The 14,402-nt window shown below is 48.5% G+C and overlaps 1 protein-coding gene and 1 pseudogene across 1 annotated transcript; both read right to left on the reverse strand.

Annotated features, from left to right (window-relative positions):
* Positions 1-1,904: 1,904 nt before the first annotated feature.
* Positions 1,905-3,282, reverse strand: LOC123452677 (annotated as a pseudogene).
* Positions 3,283-5,924: 2,642 nt separating this feature from the next.
* Positions 5,925-10,170, reverse strand: LOC123452678 (folate-biopterin transporter 1, chloroplastic-like). Its single transcript, XM_045129381.1, has 9 exons — positions 9,845-10,170; positions 8,926-9,191; positions 8,659-8,723; positions 8,410-8,572; positions 7,702-7,850; positions 7,364-7,612; positions 6,987-7,155; positions 6,802-6,894; positions 5,925-6,651 (listed from the first exon to the last, which is right to left on the reverse strand). The coding sequence occupies exons 1-9, from the start codon at positions 10,134-10,136 to the stop codon at positions 6,364-6,366; spliced, it is 1,734 nt and encodes a 577-aa protein (XP_044985316.1). The 5' UTR covers positions 10,137-10,170; the 3' UTR covers positions 5,925-6,363.
* Positions 10,171-14,402: the final 4,232 nt, after the last annotated feature.

The following is a 14,402-nucleotide window of genomic DNA, read 5'->3' on the forward strand; positions in this document are numbered from 1 at the left end:
TAAGGGTGAGAGTTGGGCCCCACCCGAATGAAAATCAGGAAGGGGTGAGAAAAAGTTATGGAAGGGTCCGTAGCCATCCTGTAACAGTCCGTATGTGTAGCATCAACCTTGAATTAGTATCATTCGTGTTCCAAGGTTTGCTTATCTGGTGTAGATGCGTCTGGATTTTTTAAAGAAAAATGGGAGCTTCGTTACCCGCAGCTTATGTTTCAATTAAGAATATATGCAACTGTGTTATTAATAAATATGATAAAATGGGTAAAATAAAAGAAGGAACGAAGAGAATATATCATGATTAATTGCCGACAGGGGTTTCCCCCGATCCCAACCCGTACCTCGGGCACTCCGGAGCGTGCCAATAAACCAACTACCACCCTGCGTCAACGCGGTCTTGAGGCCCCCACGCCGTCTCACCACGACACCGCGAAGTGAAGACAACACGACGATGATTCGAAGCCGGGACTAGGGCAACCGCACCGTAGGCACGCGGTAGGGCTCAACCTCCACCGTCAGCGACGGTAGCCGTCCGGACGCAATAGCAGGAGCACACCATACCCGTGGTCCCACAGGCCCGGCCGAGCCCTCATAGGCCCGTAAAGCTCCCGCCCTCGCGCTGCTGCAGGCACGTCGTCGGCGCCGCCGCCCCACATCCGAGCTGCTCCTCTTCCTCACCGCGCAGCAGACAACGAGGCACGCCGGGGGCGGTCCGCTAGGACCCAGATGGGGCCCATCAGGCCCAGATCTGGGCCGGGCGCGCGACGGCGGCCACCCTGCGCCACCACGTCGCCCCGTCTCCAAGGAGCGGCGCCGACACCACGCCTGTCGTCGGCCATCCTGTAACAGTCCGTAGCCATCCTGTAACAGTCCGTATGTGTAGCATCAACCTTGAATTAGTATCATTCGTGTTCCAAGGTTTGCTTATCTGGTCTAGATGCGTCTGGAATTTTTTAAAGAAAAATGGGAGCTTCGTTACCCGCAGCTTATGTTTCAATTAAGAATATATGCAACCGTGTTATTAAATATGATAAAATGGGTAAAATAAAAGAAAGAACGAAGAGAATATATCGTGATTAATTGCCAGACAAAATATAATAAACCAAATCAACTCCCTTGTAACCCCTTCTTGGAGCCTACCAAATGATTGTCCACACACAACCGCAACTACACGGCGACGAGGAGTAGACAAGTCTAGTCCTCAAGTGACACTTTAAACAAGGAAAATGAGTCGCATCATCATTGTTGGATTCTACTAATGATGCCAAGTCTTGGATTTTCATCTTCGGAACATCCATGTCGATGACTATAGAACCCAACATCGTGTCTTGATCCATGGCAAAGACCTCGTGATTGCTGATCCGTCTAGCTAGATCATGCCAGTTGCAAGAAGATATCTAACCGATCATCAAAAGAGGCTTACAGAAGGGCCTCGAAAGTGACACACCGGACCGCCTGCCACATACGTCTTGCCCGAGGCGGCGCATACATGCAGAAATAACCCGTCGTGGTTTCCACATACCTAAGTAACCCAACCGCCACGATCTTTCTTAAACCTTGTTCGGTTGACATGAAAGTAAAAGGGATTTGACAGAGATTGAGAAGATTAAATCTCTAACAAGTCAAATTTTCCTCCAATCCCCTTGGAAGGAGGATTAACCGAATAAGGCCTTACGGGCTTGGGGGCGGGTGGCGAGCATTGACGGTGACAAATATTTTCGGTTGGTATGCACCGACGTCCCTCAAGCTCTCTGCCCTGCATCCTAGATCGGAGGCGAACACGAGGACGGGAGTGGCGATGGATCGAGATCTGGCTGGCGAGGTGGCGCTTGGGGGCGGGTGGCGAGCATTGGCCCACTATATTGTTCACAAAGCACTGGGTATACATGCACATGTGGATGCACCATCGTCTACTTAACGAGCCCTAGGAACTTCCTGATGGGGTGGTCGAGCGGGCCCATGACGGCCTGCCAGCCGACCATGGTCGGGTTCATCTCGTCCCAGAAGAAGAACATGTTGGGGTTGTCGCACACCTTGTAGAGGGGCTCCAACGTCTCCTTGTCCACCTGCCCGCAGTACCCCTTGGGGTCCATGCTCTCGCAGCACGGCGCCAGCTTCTCCCTGAACAGATTGGGAATGATGTCGCCGTCCCCGTCGTCGTCGTAGTGCCGGACGACGTTGCTGAAGGCGGCGTTGAGGTCGACCACCAGCACGCCCTCCATGTCGGCCAGCTTGTCGGCGAGGTGGTGGTTGTGGAGCATGGCGGCCAGGTTGCGCCGCTCGTTGCAGTGGGTGTAGTTGTTAGCCCTCGTCTGCGACGGCGAGCAGCCGAAGGGGTGGAGGTTGTTGACCAGCACCTCTGCACGCCGATGTCCTGCAGGCGCCGCACGTTGGCCGCGATCTCCGCCGCCACCTTGGAGGCGAAACCCTCCACCTCGGCGAAGCTCTTGGTGTCGGCGGGGAGGCCGGCGTAGTCGTTGCCGGAGACGGCGACGAGCGCGACGGATTTCGATGCGAGGCGCTCCTGGTCGATGTCTCCGTCCTTGACGAGCTTGTGGAAGGTGTGGATCTGCCTGGCGAGCGTCTGGGTGCCCGGCACGTCGAACACGCCGGAGCCGGCAGCGGCGAAGTTGAGGCCAGCCCGGCCGACCTTGCGCGTGAGCCTGTGCGCCGGAGGGGACTTTCTCTGCCCTAGCATGAAGGCTGCAACATGGTATAGAAGAGAATGACACGTACGTCGGTCTCCATCAAGTGTTGTGACAGATAGAAGTCGGAGATTTAGCAAGGAGACGCACGCACCTACGTACCGATGAGGTCGGATTGAACCAAGCTGTTGGAGAAGCGGCCGGATAAGGCGTAGGGAGGGCGCCACTGGCGGTTCAGCTCGGACCTTGGGTTCATCTTCACCAGGTTGCCGTTGTCGGCGAAGGAGTCGCCGAACACGTACAAGATGTACCCGTTGTAGTCGTCGGAGTGGTCGCGTTGGTGCCGGTCGTCGCCGCCGTGCCCGTTATGGTCGTGGTGGTTGCCCTTCCCGAGCCCCTGCGGCTGCGGCCGGGACGACTCCACGGGGGAAACTGCATGCATGCACGTACGCAGACCGATCAGTGTATGTAAGCCGTAAAAAAACGAAACACGAGCAGCTACCAATTACTACAACACGTACAGTAGGAACTAAGAGTGGAGTGTGTGCTGAGGAACAAGTTGGCAAGTGCGCACGTACGTACCATTGAGACCGAGAAGTAGGAGGATGGTGCAGGCTAGGAGAATGGTCGCCGGGAGATTCATCCTGCTCGATCGGCCGAACTGCGCGCGATGTGTACGTGCGTGGTGCTGTGGAGGAGGAGCGATGCGTACGTGGAGAGGATCAGGTGAGTTTTATAGCGAAAACCCTTGATCGATCCACATGCGGTGGGTACGGGATGGGGCAACAAACTGGTCGATCATTTGCAAGTTGTTATTACGCCGGATCGACGCCGCCAACGCTTCCACGAAACCACCGCCGCCGATCTATCTCCCTCCTCTCTCCGGCCCACGGCGCGGCACCAAAAATCGAGCAGCCTTCTATACGGCTAGCTAGTTAAACGTGACGTTTTTTTTATTTTTTAAGACAATCTCGTGAAGCTTTGTTGAAATGCCACAATGTTTACAGCGACAACAAAAGATCAAATAGGACCGATACAAATGTACTCATTTACTTCTCGGGGCGTTCTAGAAGAGCTTACTCTCCCCATCTCGGGTCTCTCTGGCCTTCGGATGTTGGCTTGCCCTTGGTGGTAGAGTGTAGCTTTGTTTAGGAGGTGCTTTATGTTGAAACCAGATCTAGCCATGAAAAACACGGCACGGCCAGCCCGACCAGACCCCGACCGAAAATCCTGGGCCGAGCCGGGCCAGGCCTGGGCATTGGCCCATGTTGGGTCTGGGCTTGAGAATCAAGCCTGAAGGTTGGGCTGGGTCGAGCACGGGCTTGCGGAAACCAGTTTTTACACCTATGGCAGGTTTCGAGCTTGGGCACAGAAACTAGGCATGACTGCAGGACAGAAAAACGCACGGCGACGATGAGGAACCGCGACAGAGTTTGGAGGTGATGCGGGTGGGAAGAGGACAACTTGCTACCCCTGCCCCCCCCCCCCCTCTTGCCAGCATAGGATCCTCGTCGAAAATGATGTGTGCGGGGAAGAGACTCGCGCCAAAGCCAGAGCTGGCACCTACACGGAACCGAGGTCGTGACAAATGTGATCGAGCAGCGTACCCTGAATCTACAACAAAGGTGCGGCATGAAGGTTGAACGAAAATCGTCGCGCCAATCACTTGGGGAGGGGTATAAGGAAACGTCGGGACATGCAGAGATGGAGAGAAGAAGAGGAATGGGACAGAGCACAAGTGGAGGTGATGAGACGAGCTTACTAGACGCGGCGACCTACATTATTGACACCATGGAGGGAACGGTTTGTGGTGATGACATGATGACGCGCCCTACGCTGAGATTCTTGCGGCGAATCTGATGGGCCTTGCTGCGTTCGCATGCGCTCCATTTCTAGAAAAACGTCAGTTCTATATGATTTTTGTTAACACATAGGTTTTAGAAAAGAATAGATCCGAACCGTTATGATTGAGACCCACAATATCAATGGTTTCTATATTTTATTTTTTCTATGATTAACATTAAAAAATTAGGAAACCTATAATTACTTTAGTAAAATAGCTTTCTCATCTGATTAAAAAACAAATTTAACACTATCGAGTTATGACAGACCTCAATAGTTTTCCAACCTCGCGAGACAAATTTAAGACAACGCATTTTAGTAGCGCACGTGGGTGACGAGCACACTGCACTCGCCACACTGCATATAATGGCAATACACTTTACATATGTATTATCATCGTTGGCTCGTTGCGAATAAAATTTTGGGGGAGTTTTTTATGCTTTCTGCCGAATGGAGAGTGGGGTATAACATTTCTAGAGATGACACATTAATTAAGCATGGTGTACTAGTACACATATTGATTCCTCTCATGCTTCAAGTATGAGTGCGTAGGCGTAGCTGGTTCACCAATGCGTGTGTTTAGCATGAACAAGATCGAACACCGGTTAATCATGGCAGTAGGATGAACAGTTGAGTAGGTGTGACTGAAGGACTTGCCCTCATGAATTTTATGCTTGCATGCTCCATCTATATAATCTCGTCCGGTATCTTATTCCGGTTCTTGCAATGAACCTCCTGTAGAAAAAACTTCGAATTTGTATATGAGATAGTGGAGCAAAACCAAAGCCAACGTTACATATCGTTGCATTCTTATGCCTTGAGCCTTATTCAGGTCTAGCGGCGGAGCGATGCACATACCTATGTCTATGGTTTGTACATTTATATGCAAAGCCTCATTCAAATCTAGCGGGTAGCTGCATGTCTACGAGCCTTATCTGCATCAGAGGGAGGTGAGGTGCACTCCTCCAGCTGGAAGATATGATGTCGCTGGCCAGGCCGCAGAGAATGTGAAAATTCAGTTGCATGATGTTGCCGATGATTGCCATTTCGTCCCGGCTGTAGTAAATTGCGAGACTCCATCATTGATTTTGAGCAATTTCATCCAACTGTACATTGATCATCATCAGATTGTAAATTGTTCAGAGATTGTAGATTGTAATAGTTGAACTTCCTATCATTGCTGAAAGAGCTTCCTTCAACATTTCAATGTTCAGAGAAAAGGAGTCAGTTGTCCACAGAAACCGCCTGCTATGGTGCTACACTCACAGTCGGCTCATAATTTTTACGGTCGGTCCCAACAAAAGCTACCTGGGATAACTCTTTTAAGCCGTCCCCAACAAAAGCTACCTGGGATAACCCTTTTAAGCCGTCGGTTTTGACATCGACTGTGGTGACCTATTATGTAGCAGTGTGTGTGAGTAGCAGTGCGAAACTCGCTCCACATTCCACATTTGTTTTCTTTCTTTAAGAAAGGATATCTGTATATACATGCATAGCAAAGTGAGACGGTGTGTATATACATGGAGTCATACGGTGCAGCTAGTCTTCTCGTTCATATGCCCCGTTTAGTTTACCTAAGAAAGAGACCAGAGCATCTAACAGCACGGCAAGGCAACACCATCTGCTTCCCAGCCGAGCTAACCTCGTCTGAAATGCATGAAGACTACCACCATGAATCTTGACTGCCATGGTGCGTCGTGGTGTGCGGTCATCTGGAACTTCACCTTCTGCTGGGGGTGCTCTTCTCAACGCTCAACCGTACACTGCGCCAGCCAATGCCCAAAGTTGGCTGCAGTTTCCATCTTGTCCCCCCCTAGGTGATCGAGTTCATGCCAGGATCTGACTATCTCTGAGTCTAATCTCTAAGAGAAGCTCAAGTATTTCAATCGACTTTAGTAGTTTGCCCATTATCGGCATCCGGTGATCCATCTGGAAGGAGGCCCAGGAGAGGCAGAGGCAGCAGGGAGCTGAGGTTGCAGATCACGATCAGCAGAGCCAGATTGTCAAAGTTGTCCCTTGTGACACCCAGAAACTGAGTTAGGCCCGCGCCCACCAGACCGCCTGCGACACTTCCCGCATTTGAAATGGACATCAGGGTGGCGAACAGCGTCGCTTCCACTCCCAGAGGACACAATCTTGCGGCCAACACCAACACGGGCATGAACGAAGCCTACAAAAAGAAATTGGGCATCATCAGTGTTTACATCAGAAGACTGTAATTCTAAATGTGAAAAGGGACAGAAATGGCACAGTTTAAGTATCAGGATTATGCAAACACTTAGTCCTCGAGTTAACTAGTCATTGCAATAGTGTTTCATACCTGACCAAGGACTGTGAGGATCAAGGAATCCCCAATGGAGAACCATTCATCACTTATCCCCAGCTTCCTGTTGAGCCCAGTGACAAGAAGAACCTGGAAGTGGAAAACACACAGCTAACTGCTAAGCATGATTTGCCAACAAAGAGTAAATAGGACTGCTAGAACAAGTAAGCAGAGAAGCGGACCTGTGTCATTCCAAGGGCAGAACCTAAAATTGTTGTCACAAGAAAGATTTTTCTCAGCGGAACTGCCTTCAGGAACGAATTATATATTCCAACGCCCAGTAAGGATGCAACAGATGTAACGAGTGTGACACGCCCTAGAAACTCTGGAGTGAATCCAATCTTATTTGTGCTGAAATTCAATAGAAAGTAACATAATCAGCCATTTTAAAAAGATGTACAACCAAGTAGCAATTTACAGTCCCGTTGCCTTTTGTATTTAGAGTTTTATACACTAGCATTTTAGAAACTTCATACTTTTCTTCAGAAGACAAAACCAGGTCTAACAGAATGATCCATAGCAATCAAGAAGATCAAACCATCGAGTCCATGGAACATACACGAAGTAAAACATGGCAGAATCCGACTGTGGTGTTGCTTGCCAAAGGAATATGAACAAAGTAGGCAAGAAAATGTTCGGTTGTTTTACAGCAGTCCAAATCTGCCTAATCTGCTGCTTAGAGCTTTCAATCAACCCTGAACTTGAGAGTGAGATGGAACGTTCTTCGGAAGGCAAGCGCTGTTCATTTACAAGAACAGCAACAGCAGATGTCATCAGAGGTAAAAATGCCGTAACACCAAAGACAAATCTGCATTTAGTGAAACATCTGATCAGTGAACTGTGATATGCAGAGGTGCCACTAGCTTTTAAAAAGTTCCTTCACACCAAGTAGCAAACCTTACACCATAAGTATCCACTAGAGAACCACTGAAGTATGCGCTCACAATTGCCCCAAAGGCTGAGGATCCCCAACATAGTGACTGGAGAGATCCAGATGTACTCTGTGACTCACCTCGAGCTCTCTCAACAACCATAGAATCAACCACCTGCAATATTTTCAGTTAATCACAAAACGAACTATGAGTACTGACACTTTCTGTCTTCAGAATATAGTTCAGATATTCTTTCTGCTCTTTTGACAAGTGAGGCCCATACTGTGTTGAGTTCTTTGAACAACGTATCAAGTATCAACTTAAAAACAATTGAATATATGGTTTATGTTGAGTTCCTTATAATTTAAAAATCAGTTCAAAATCTATTCATATTGAGAGCATCATGAATCACATAATCCTCCTATTATCAGGCTATGTGCCATGATAGCATGTGCATATGACATGTTGTCCAAACCATGTCTAATGACTGACTGCTGCTCCAGCGGATGACCAAAACCTAACGGAAATGCTAGCAAGTTATGTTTCATTTCAAACAGTAAAAGCATTGGATCAGAGCATCCCTTTATGGACCAACTCGAGCTATACCCCTAAAGGGGACTATCATTTTCTAAATGTCAAGGGTTAAACAAAACTAAATAACTACACCAGCATCATTGATGATCATTTCGAAGGAAAATAAAATACTGTAAACATACTTTTTCTGCTCACTTACAACATCAGAGAAGGCAACTGCAAGAGATCCAAGAATAATAGAGAGCGCTGCACTGTACTTATCATCCACAATTGTTGCCATCAAACTCCAGGAAATTGCTCCAAGGAGTCCTGATAGAATTAGGTATGACCTTCTTCGATATCCAAAGAGAGGGACGGAATCACTGCATCATAAATCACAACAATATAGTGTCACGAGTACTTACACATAAAAAAGTAGCAGAAATGAGATTTGGTATTTCGGTGAGACCTGATAAAACCATAAAGAGGCTTGACCAACCACGGCAACGCCGAGAAACCAGTTATAACTGCAGTCTGGATAACAGGAACCAAATTAATATCTGGGTCAACAGGTATTGCCTAAGACTTAAAACGTTAGCAGAATAGGTAACAGAGTAATTCACTGGATGCCCTCATACTGTGCTTTTGCTCAACTGGAACAAAACCATGCGTGTCCAGTGAAACTTGAGAAAAGGTTATAACTATATAAAGAAAACAAAGATGATGACGGCCATACCTCTGCTGGATCAAGCTGGAGATCATCTTTCAAATAAAAGCTGACAGCAAGTCTGGAAAGACCTAAAACTCCTTGCACAAAATAAACAGTGGCAACAGCCACATTATCTGGGGACAAATCCACCCCAAATGCTTTGGAGTAACCTGACCTGGACTTGTTATTGGATAAACCATCTGTCCCACGTTTATTGTCTTCCCATTTTTCAAAATCTCCATTCCTGATGCCCCCTTTAGTCGAAGTTGCCTGATATCTTGGCACCACACTTCCTACAGTAGGTCATATATAGCAGGAATGATGGTGCATCTCACAAGAGTGTCGAAAAGTAAGTACTATTACAGGTAGCTTTGGCAAAGAACTATCAAACAAAAACAGCAGGTCCAATGATAAATTACAGAGTCACCAACTCAGTAGGCAGGCAAGATTTGGAAATTAGGAGCATGGGCACCGTGTTATAATGAACATTATGCTAGGCGGCACGCCACCCACAAGGAAACACGGCAACACTTGTTCTGATATGTTTATGCTACAGCTGCAAGGACCATTAAGCAGGCAAGACCAAGAGCAACAATCCCCAATTATTCAGTGGCTCAATATAACACAATTCAAGGCACCTACGGAGTAGATAGCAATTCTACTATGCATTCAAGCAGGAGGCAAAAGTTATATAGCTCCCCTGCATAAGCAACAGCATGCGAGAAAACCAGAGGGGATCTGCCGAAGTATGCATAAATCCCAAACATGCAGCAAGCTAATTAGTAGAAATTCACAGTTGTGGCACTCAAGTACTTGATTTCGCGTATTTTTTCACTTTCCCTTGTTCCAGTACAACCACAATCCTAAGAAATCTCCTCAACCACACAACCACGCGCGAAATGCCTTTCAGATAACTCATGTCGCCAGTTAAGCTCGCGTGGCTCACCGGTCTGGCTGTCCGCGGAGGCGGCGGCGCCGTCTAGTTCTACCGGGAGGAGAGGCGGGGCGGAGGCGTCCTCCTCTCCGCACGAGCGGCGGTCGCCGGAACCGCTGGTGGTGGTGTTGGCGGGGGGTATCTCCGGCGAGCGGCCGCAGCGGCAGCGAGGCTCCGGCCGGCGGCGGCCCCTGTGCGCAGCCACTAGGTACGAGGACGACGAGGTGGAGGCGGCGGCCGCGGCGGGGCTGGGCAGCGGAGGCGACGGCGGGGGGAGCAGGAAGCTGCTGAAGGCTATCTGCATGCTTGCGGAGTGCTCTGTTCCTCTCCCTCCTCCTCCCCCGTTCCTTCCACCGCGCTCTCTCTCTCTCTCTCTCCCGTGGACCAGAGCGGCTCGGGCCGAGCCCGCTCAAGCCGATCATGGGCTTTGGGCCTTGGCAACAATTCTCCTACAAGTTGTCTAAAAAAACAAGGGTTTTTACCATTTATGACATTAGTTGTGTTTCACTGCTCAGTTTATCCATTAAAAGTTAAAACAGCTCCAAAATGTCATCGCTCCATGAGGTGCTTACTAAAAATTTCCATTAGATATCTCAAAAATACCATCGTTCCATTAGACGTTTGCTCAAAAATGTCATTAGACATCCTTATTGTCAGGTCAAACTTGTTGACCATCTTATTTGACGGAAATACCCCTAGACCCACATGTCAGCTTTCTCTATCGCACAATGATAAGTGTGGGCCCCACTTGTCACAAGTAAGAAAGCGAATAATTTTACACCAAAATAAAAACGCTATTTGGGATCAAGTGAGACCCGCACTTTATTGTAGTGAGATAAAGGAATAGTTGAAATGTTGTTTGATAGGTATTTTGGTCATTATAACATGGCAAACGAGATTTGAGCTGATAGTAATGATGTCTAGTGGAATTTTTGAGCATGTGTCTAATGAAGCGATGGCATTTTTGAGCAGTTGAAATTTCTATTGACAAGACTGAGTAATGGGACATAACCAATATCATAAATGACAAAAACAAAAAAAATCCTCCTACAAGCCCCCAATTTTCCACTCTCCAAAAAAGATGGTGTTTTTCAGTGCAGCTGCAAAAAAGCCTACAAGGAAAGAACCATTTGAAAATTGCCAACATGGTTTTAGATCACATCGAGAGAAGAAGATGCAAATGGAGAAAAACCCACCCGTCGGCCGCCATTTGGTAGCCCTCTCTGGTCTCCCTTGTATATGGAGGTTTATTTGGGTTTCAGGGGGGGAAGAAATCACGGGTTAAAACTTAGAGTCATGCTTTGATTGTCGTATACTCAATTTATATGTCCTTGGGCGGCAACTTATCAACGACGAGAAGGCATAATACTCGAATGAAAGTCTTATGGTTCAAACCTATGATCGGTGTGGATGTCATAACTAATTCGATTAACAACACGGAGGCATGACGCTTTTGTCGCGCTGACTGACAACTTCGATCTTGTGGGTTGTCATTTTGGGACTTGACCTATCTTTGGGGTGGTAATGACGATGATAGTAGAGTCAATCATTATCTTGATCACTAGTCTCTTGGTATTTTTTGTACCCTCGTCTTCTTTTCTGAAAGTATGGCAATGGAGCAATAGTTCTGAAAGTAACCTTCTGATCCCGAGCTCATGAAAAAAAAGTTTTTTTATAAACTTTAAAAAATGTTTTAAGAGCCTGCAGATTTTCACTTTAAAATGACATTTGTGGAAGTCGCACAAAAAAAATCGACATTTTTGGAGCATCGATTTTGTATTGATGTGACTGTTGGGTAACGTAGCATAAAATCAAAAATTTCCTACGCATATTCAGATCTTCTGATGGAGAGACCAGCAACGAGAGAGGGGTGAGTGCATCTTCATACCTTTGAAGATCGCTAAGCGGAAGCGTTGCTAGAACGCGGTTGATGGAGTCGTACTCGTGGCGATTCAGATCGCGTTGTGATTCCGATCTATTGCCGAACTACGGCACCTCCACGTTCAACACACGTGCGGCCCGGTGACGTCTCCCGCACCTTGATCCAGCAAGGAGGAGGGAGAGGTTGGGGAAGATCTTCGGCAGCACGACGGTGTGGTGTCGACGGAGAGACGAGGTCTCCCGGCACGACTTCGCCAAGCACCGTGGGAGAAGAGGAAGAAGGGGAGCAGGGTTGCGCCGAGGGAGAGGGAAAACCGTGTGCAAAACAGCCCCAAAACCCCCACTATATATAGGGGGAGGGGAGGGGGTGCCACCCCTAGGGTTCCCACCCTAGGTGGTGCGGCAGCCCCCCCAGATGGGAGGTGCTGTTGGAGAACGTCGCAAGGGAAACAAAAATTTTCCTACGCGCACGAAGACCTATCATGGTGATGTCCATCTACGAGAGGGGATGAGTGATCTACGTACCCTTGTAGATCGTACAGCAGAAGCGTTAGTGAACGCGGTTGATGTAGTGGAACGTCCTCACGTCCCTCGATCCGCCCCGCGAACAATCCCGCGATCAGTCCCACGATCTAGTACCGAACGGACGGCACCTCCGCGTTCAGCACACGTACAACTCGACGATGATCTCGGCCTTCTTGATCCAGCAAGAGAGACGGAGAGGTAGAAGAGTTCTCCGGCAGCGTGACGGCGCTCCGGAGGTTGGTGATGATCTTGTCTCAGCAGGGCTCCGCCCGAGCTCCGCAGAAACGCGATCTAGAGGAAAAACTATGGAGGTATGTGGTCGGGCAGCCGTGAGAAAGTCGTCTCAAATCAGCCCTAAAACCTCCGTATATATAGGTGGGAGGGGGAGGGAAGAGGCAGCCTCAAACCCTCAAGGTTTGGCCGAAATTGGAGGTGGAGGAGTCCTACTCCAATCCTACTTGGAGTAGGATTCCACCTTCCCACTTGGAAACTCTTTCCACCTTGTGTTTTTTCCTTCTCAAACCTTATGGGCCTTAGTGGGAACTTATTCCAGCCCACTAGGGGCTGGTTTATCTCTTCCCATAGCCCATGAGACCCCTTGGGGCGTGACACCCCTCCCGATGGTCCCCGGCACCCCTCCCGGCACTCCCGGTACACTACCGATGAGCCCGAAACTTTTCCGGTAATGCACGAAAACCTTCCGGTAACCAAATGAGGCCATCCTATATATCAATCTTCGTTTCCGGACTATTCCGGAAACCCTCGTGACGTCCGTGATCTCATCCGGGACTCCGAACAACATTCGGTAACCAACCATATAACTCAAATACGCATAAAACAACGTCGAACCTTAAGTGTGCAGACCCTGCGGGTTCGAGAACTATGTAGACATGACCCGAGAGACTCCTCGGTCAATATCCAACAGCGGGACCTGGATGCCCATATTGGATCCTACATATTCTACGAAGATATTTATCGTTTGAACCTCAGTGCCAAGGATTCGTATAATCCCGTATGTCATTCCCTTTGTCCTTCGGTATGTTACTTGCCCGAGATTCGATCGTCAGTATCCGCATACCTATTTCAATCTCGTTTACCGGCAAGTCTCTTTACTCGTTCCGTAATACAAGATCCCGTAACTTACACTAAGTTACATTGCTTGCAAGGCTTGTGTGTGATGTTGTATTACCGAGTGGGCCCCGAGATACCTCTCCGTCACACGGAGTGACAAATCCCAGTCTTGATCCATACTAACTCAACTAACACCTTGAGAGATACCTGTAGAGCATCTTTATAGTCACCCAGTTACGTTGCGACGTTTGATACACACAAAGCATTCCTCCGGTGTTAGTGAGTTATATGATCTCATGGTCATAGGAACAAATACTTGACACGCAGAAAACAGTAGCAACAAAATGACACGATCAACATGCTACGTCTATTAGTTTGGGTCTAGTCCATCACATGATTCTCCTAATGATGTGATCCCGTTATCAAGTGACAACACTTGCCTATGGCCAGGAAACCTTGACCATCTTTGATCAAGGAGCTAGTCAACTAGAGGCTTACTAGGGACACTGTTTTGTCTATGTATCCACACAAGTATTGTGTTTCCAATCAATACAATTATAGCATGGATAATAAACGATTATCATGAACTAAGAAATATAATAATAACTAATTTATTATTGCCTCTAGGGCATATTTCCAACAGGTGCGGCGGCCAGGGCAGGGGAGGGGGTGGCGCACCCCTAGGTGGGCCTTAGGCCCACCAGCGCCTAGGGTTTCCCCCCCCCCTCTCCACCTCCTGCGCCTTGGGCCTCTTTGTGGGAGGCACACCAGCCCACTTTGGGCTGGTTGCCCTCCCCCTTTTGGCCCATGCTACCTCTTGGGCCTGGTGGCCCCTCCCGTTGGTCCCGGTACACTACCGGTGACGCCCGAAACATTTCCGGTGTCCAAAACCATCCATCCTAATGTCAATCTTTACCTCCGGATCATTCCGGAGCTCCTCGCGACGTCCGGGATCTCATCCGGGACTCCGAACAACTTTCGGTAACCTCATATAAGAATTCCCTATAACCCTAGCGTCATCGAACCTTAAGTGTGTAGACCCTACGGGTTCGGGAAGCATGCAAACATGACCCACACGTTCTCCGGCCAATAA

The sequence above is a fragment of the Hordeum vulgare genome, chromosome 5H, assembly GCF_904849725.1.
Source record: "Hordeum vulgare subsp. vulgare chromosome 5H, MorexV3_pseudomolecules_assembly, whole genome shotgun sequence".
NCBI lineage: Eukaryota > Viridiplantae > Streptophyta > Magnoliopsida > Poales > Poaceae > Hordeum > Hordeum vulgare.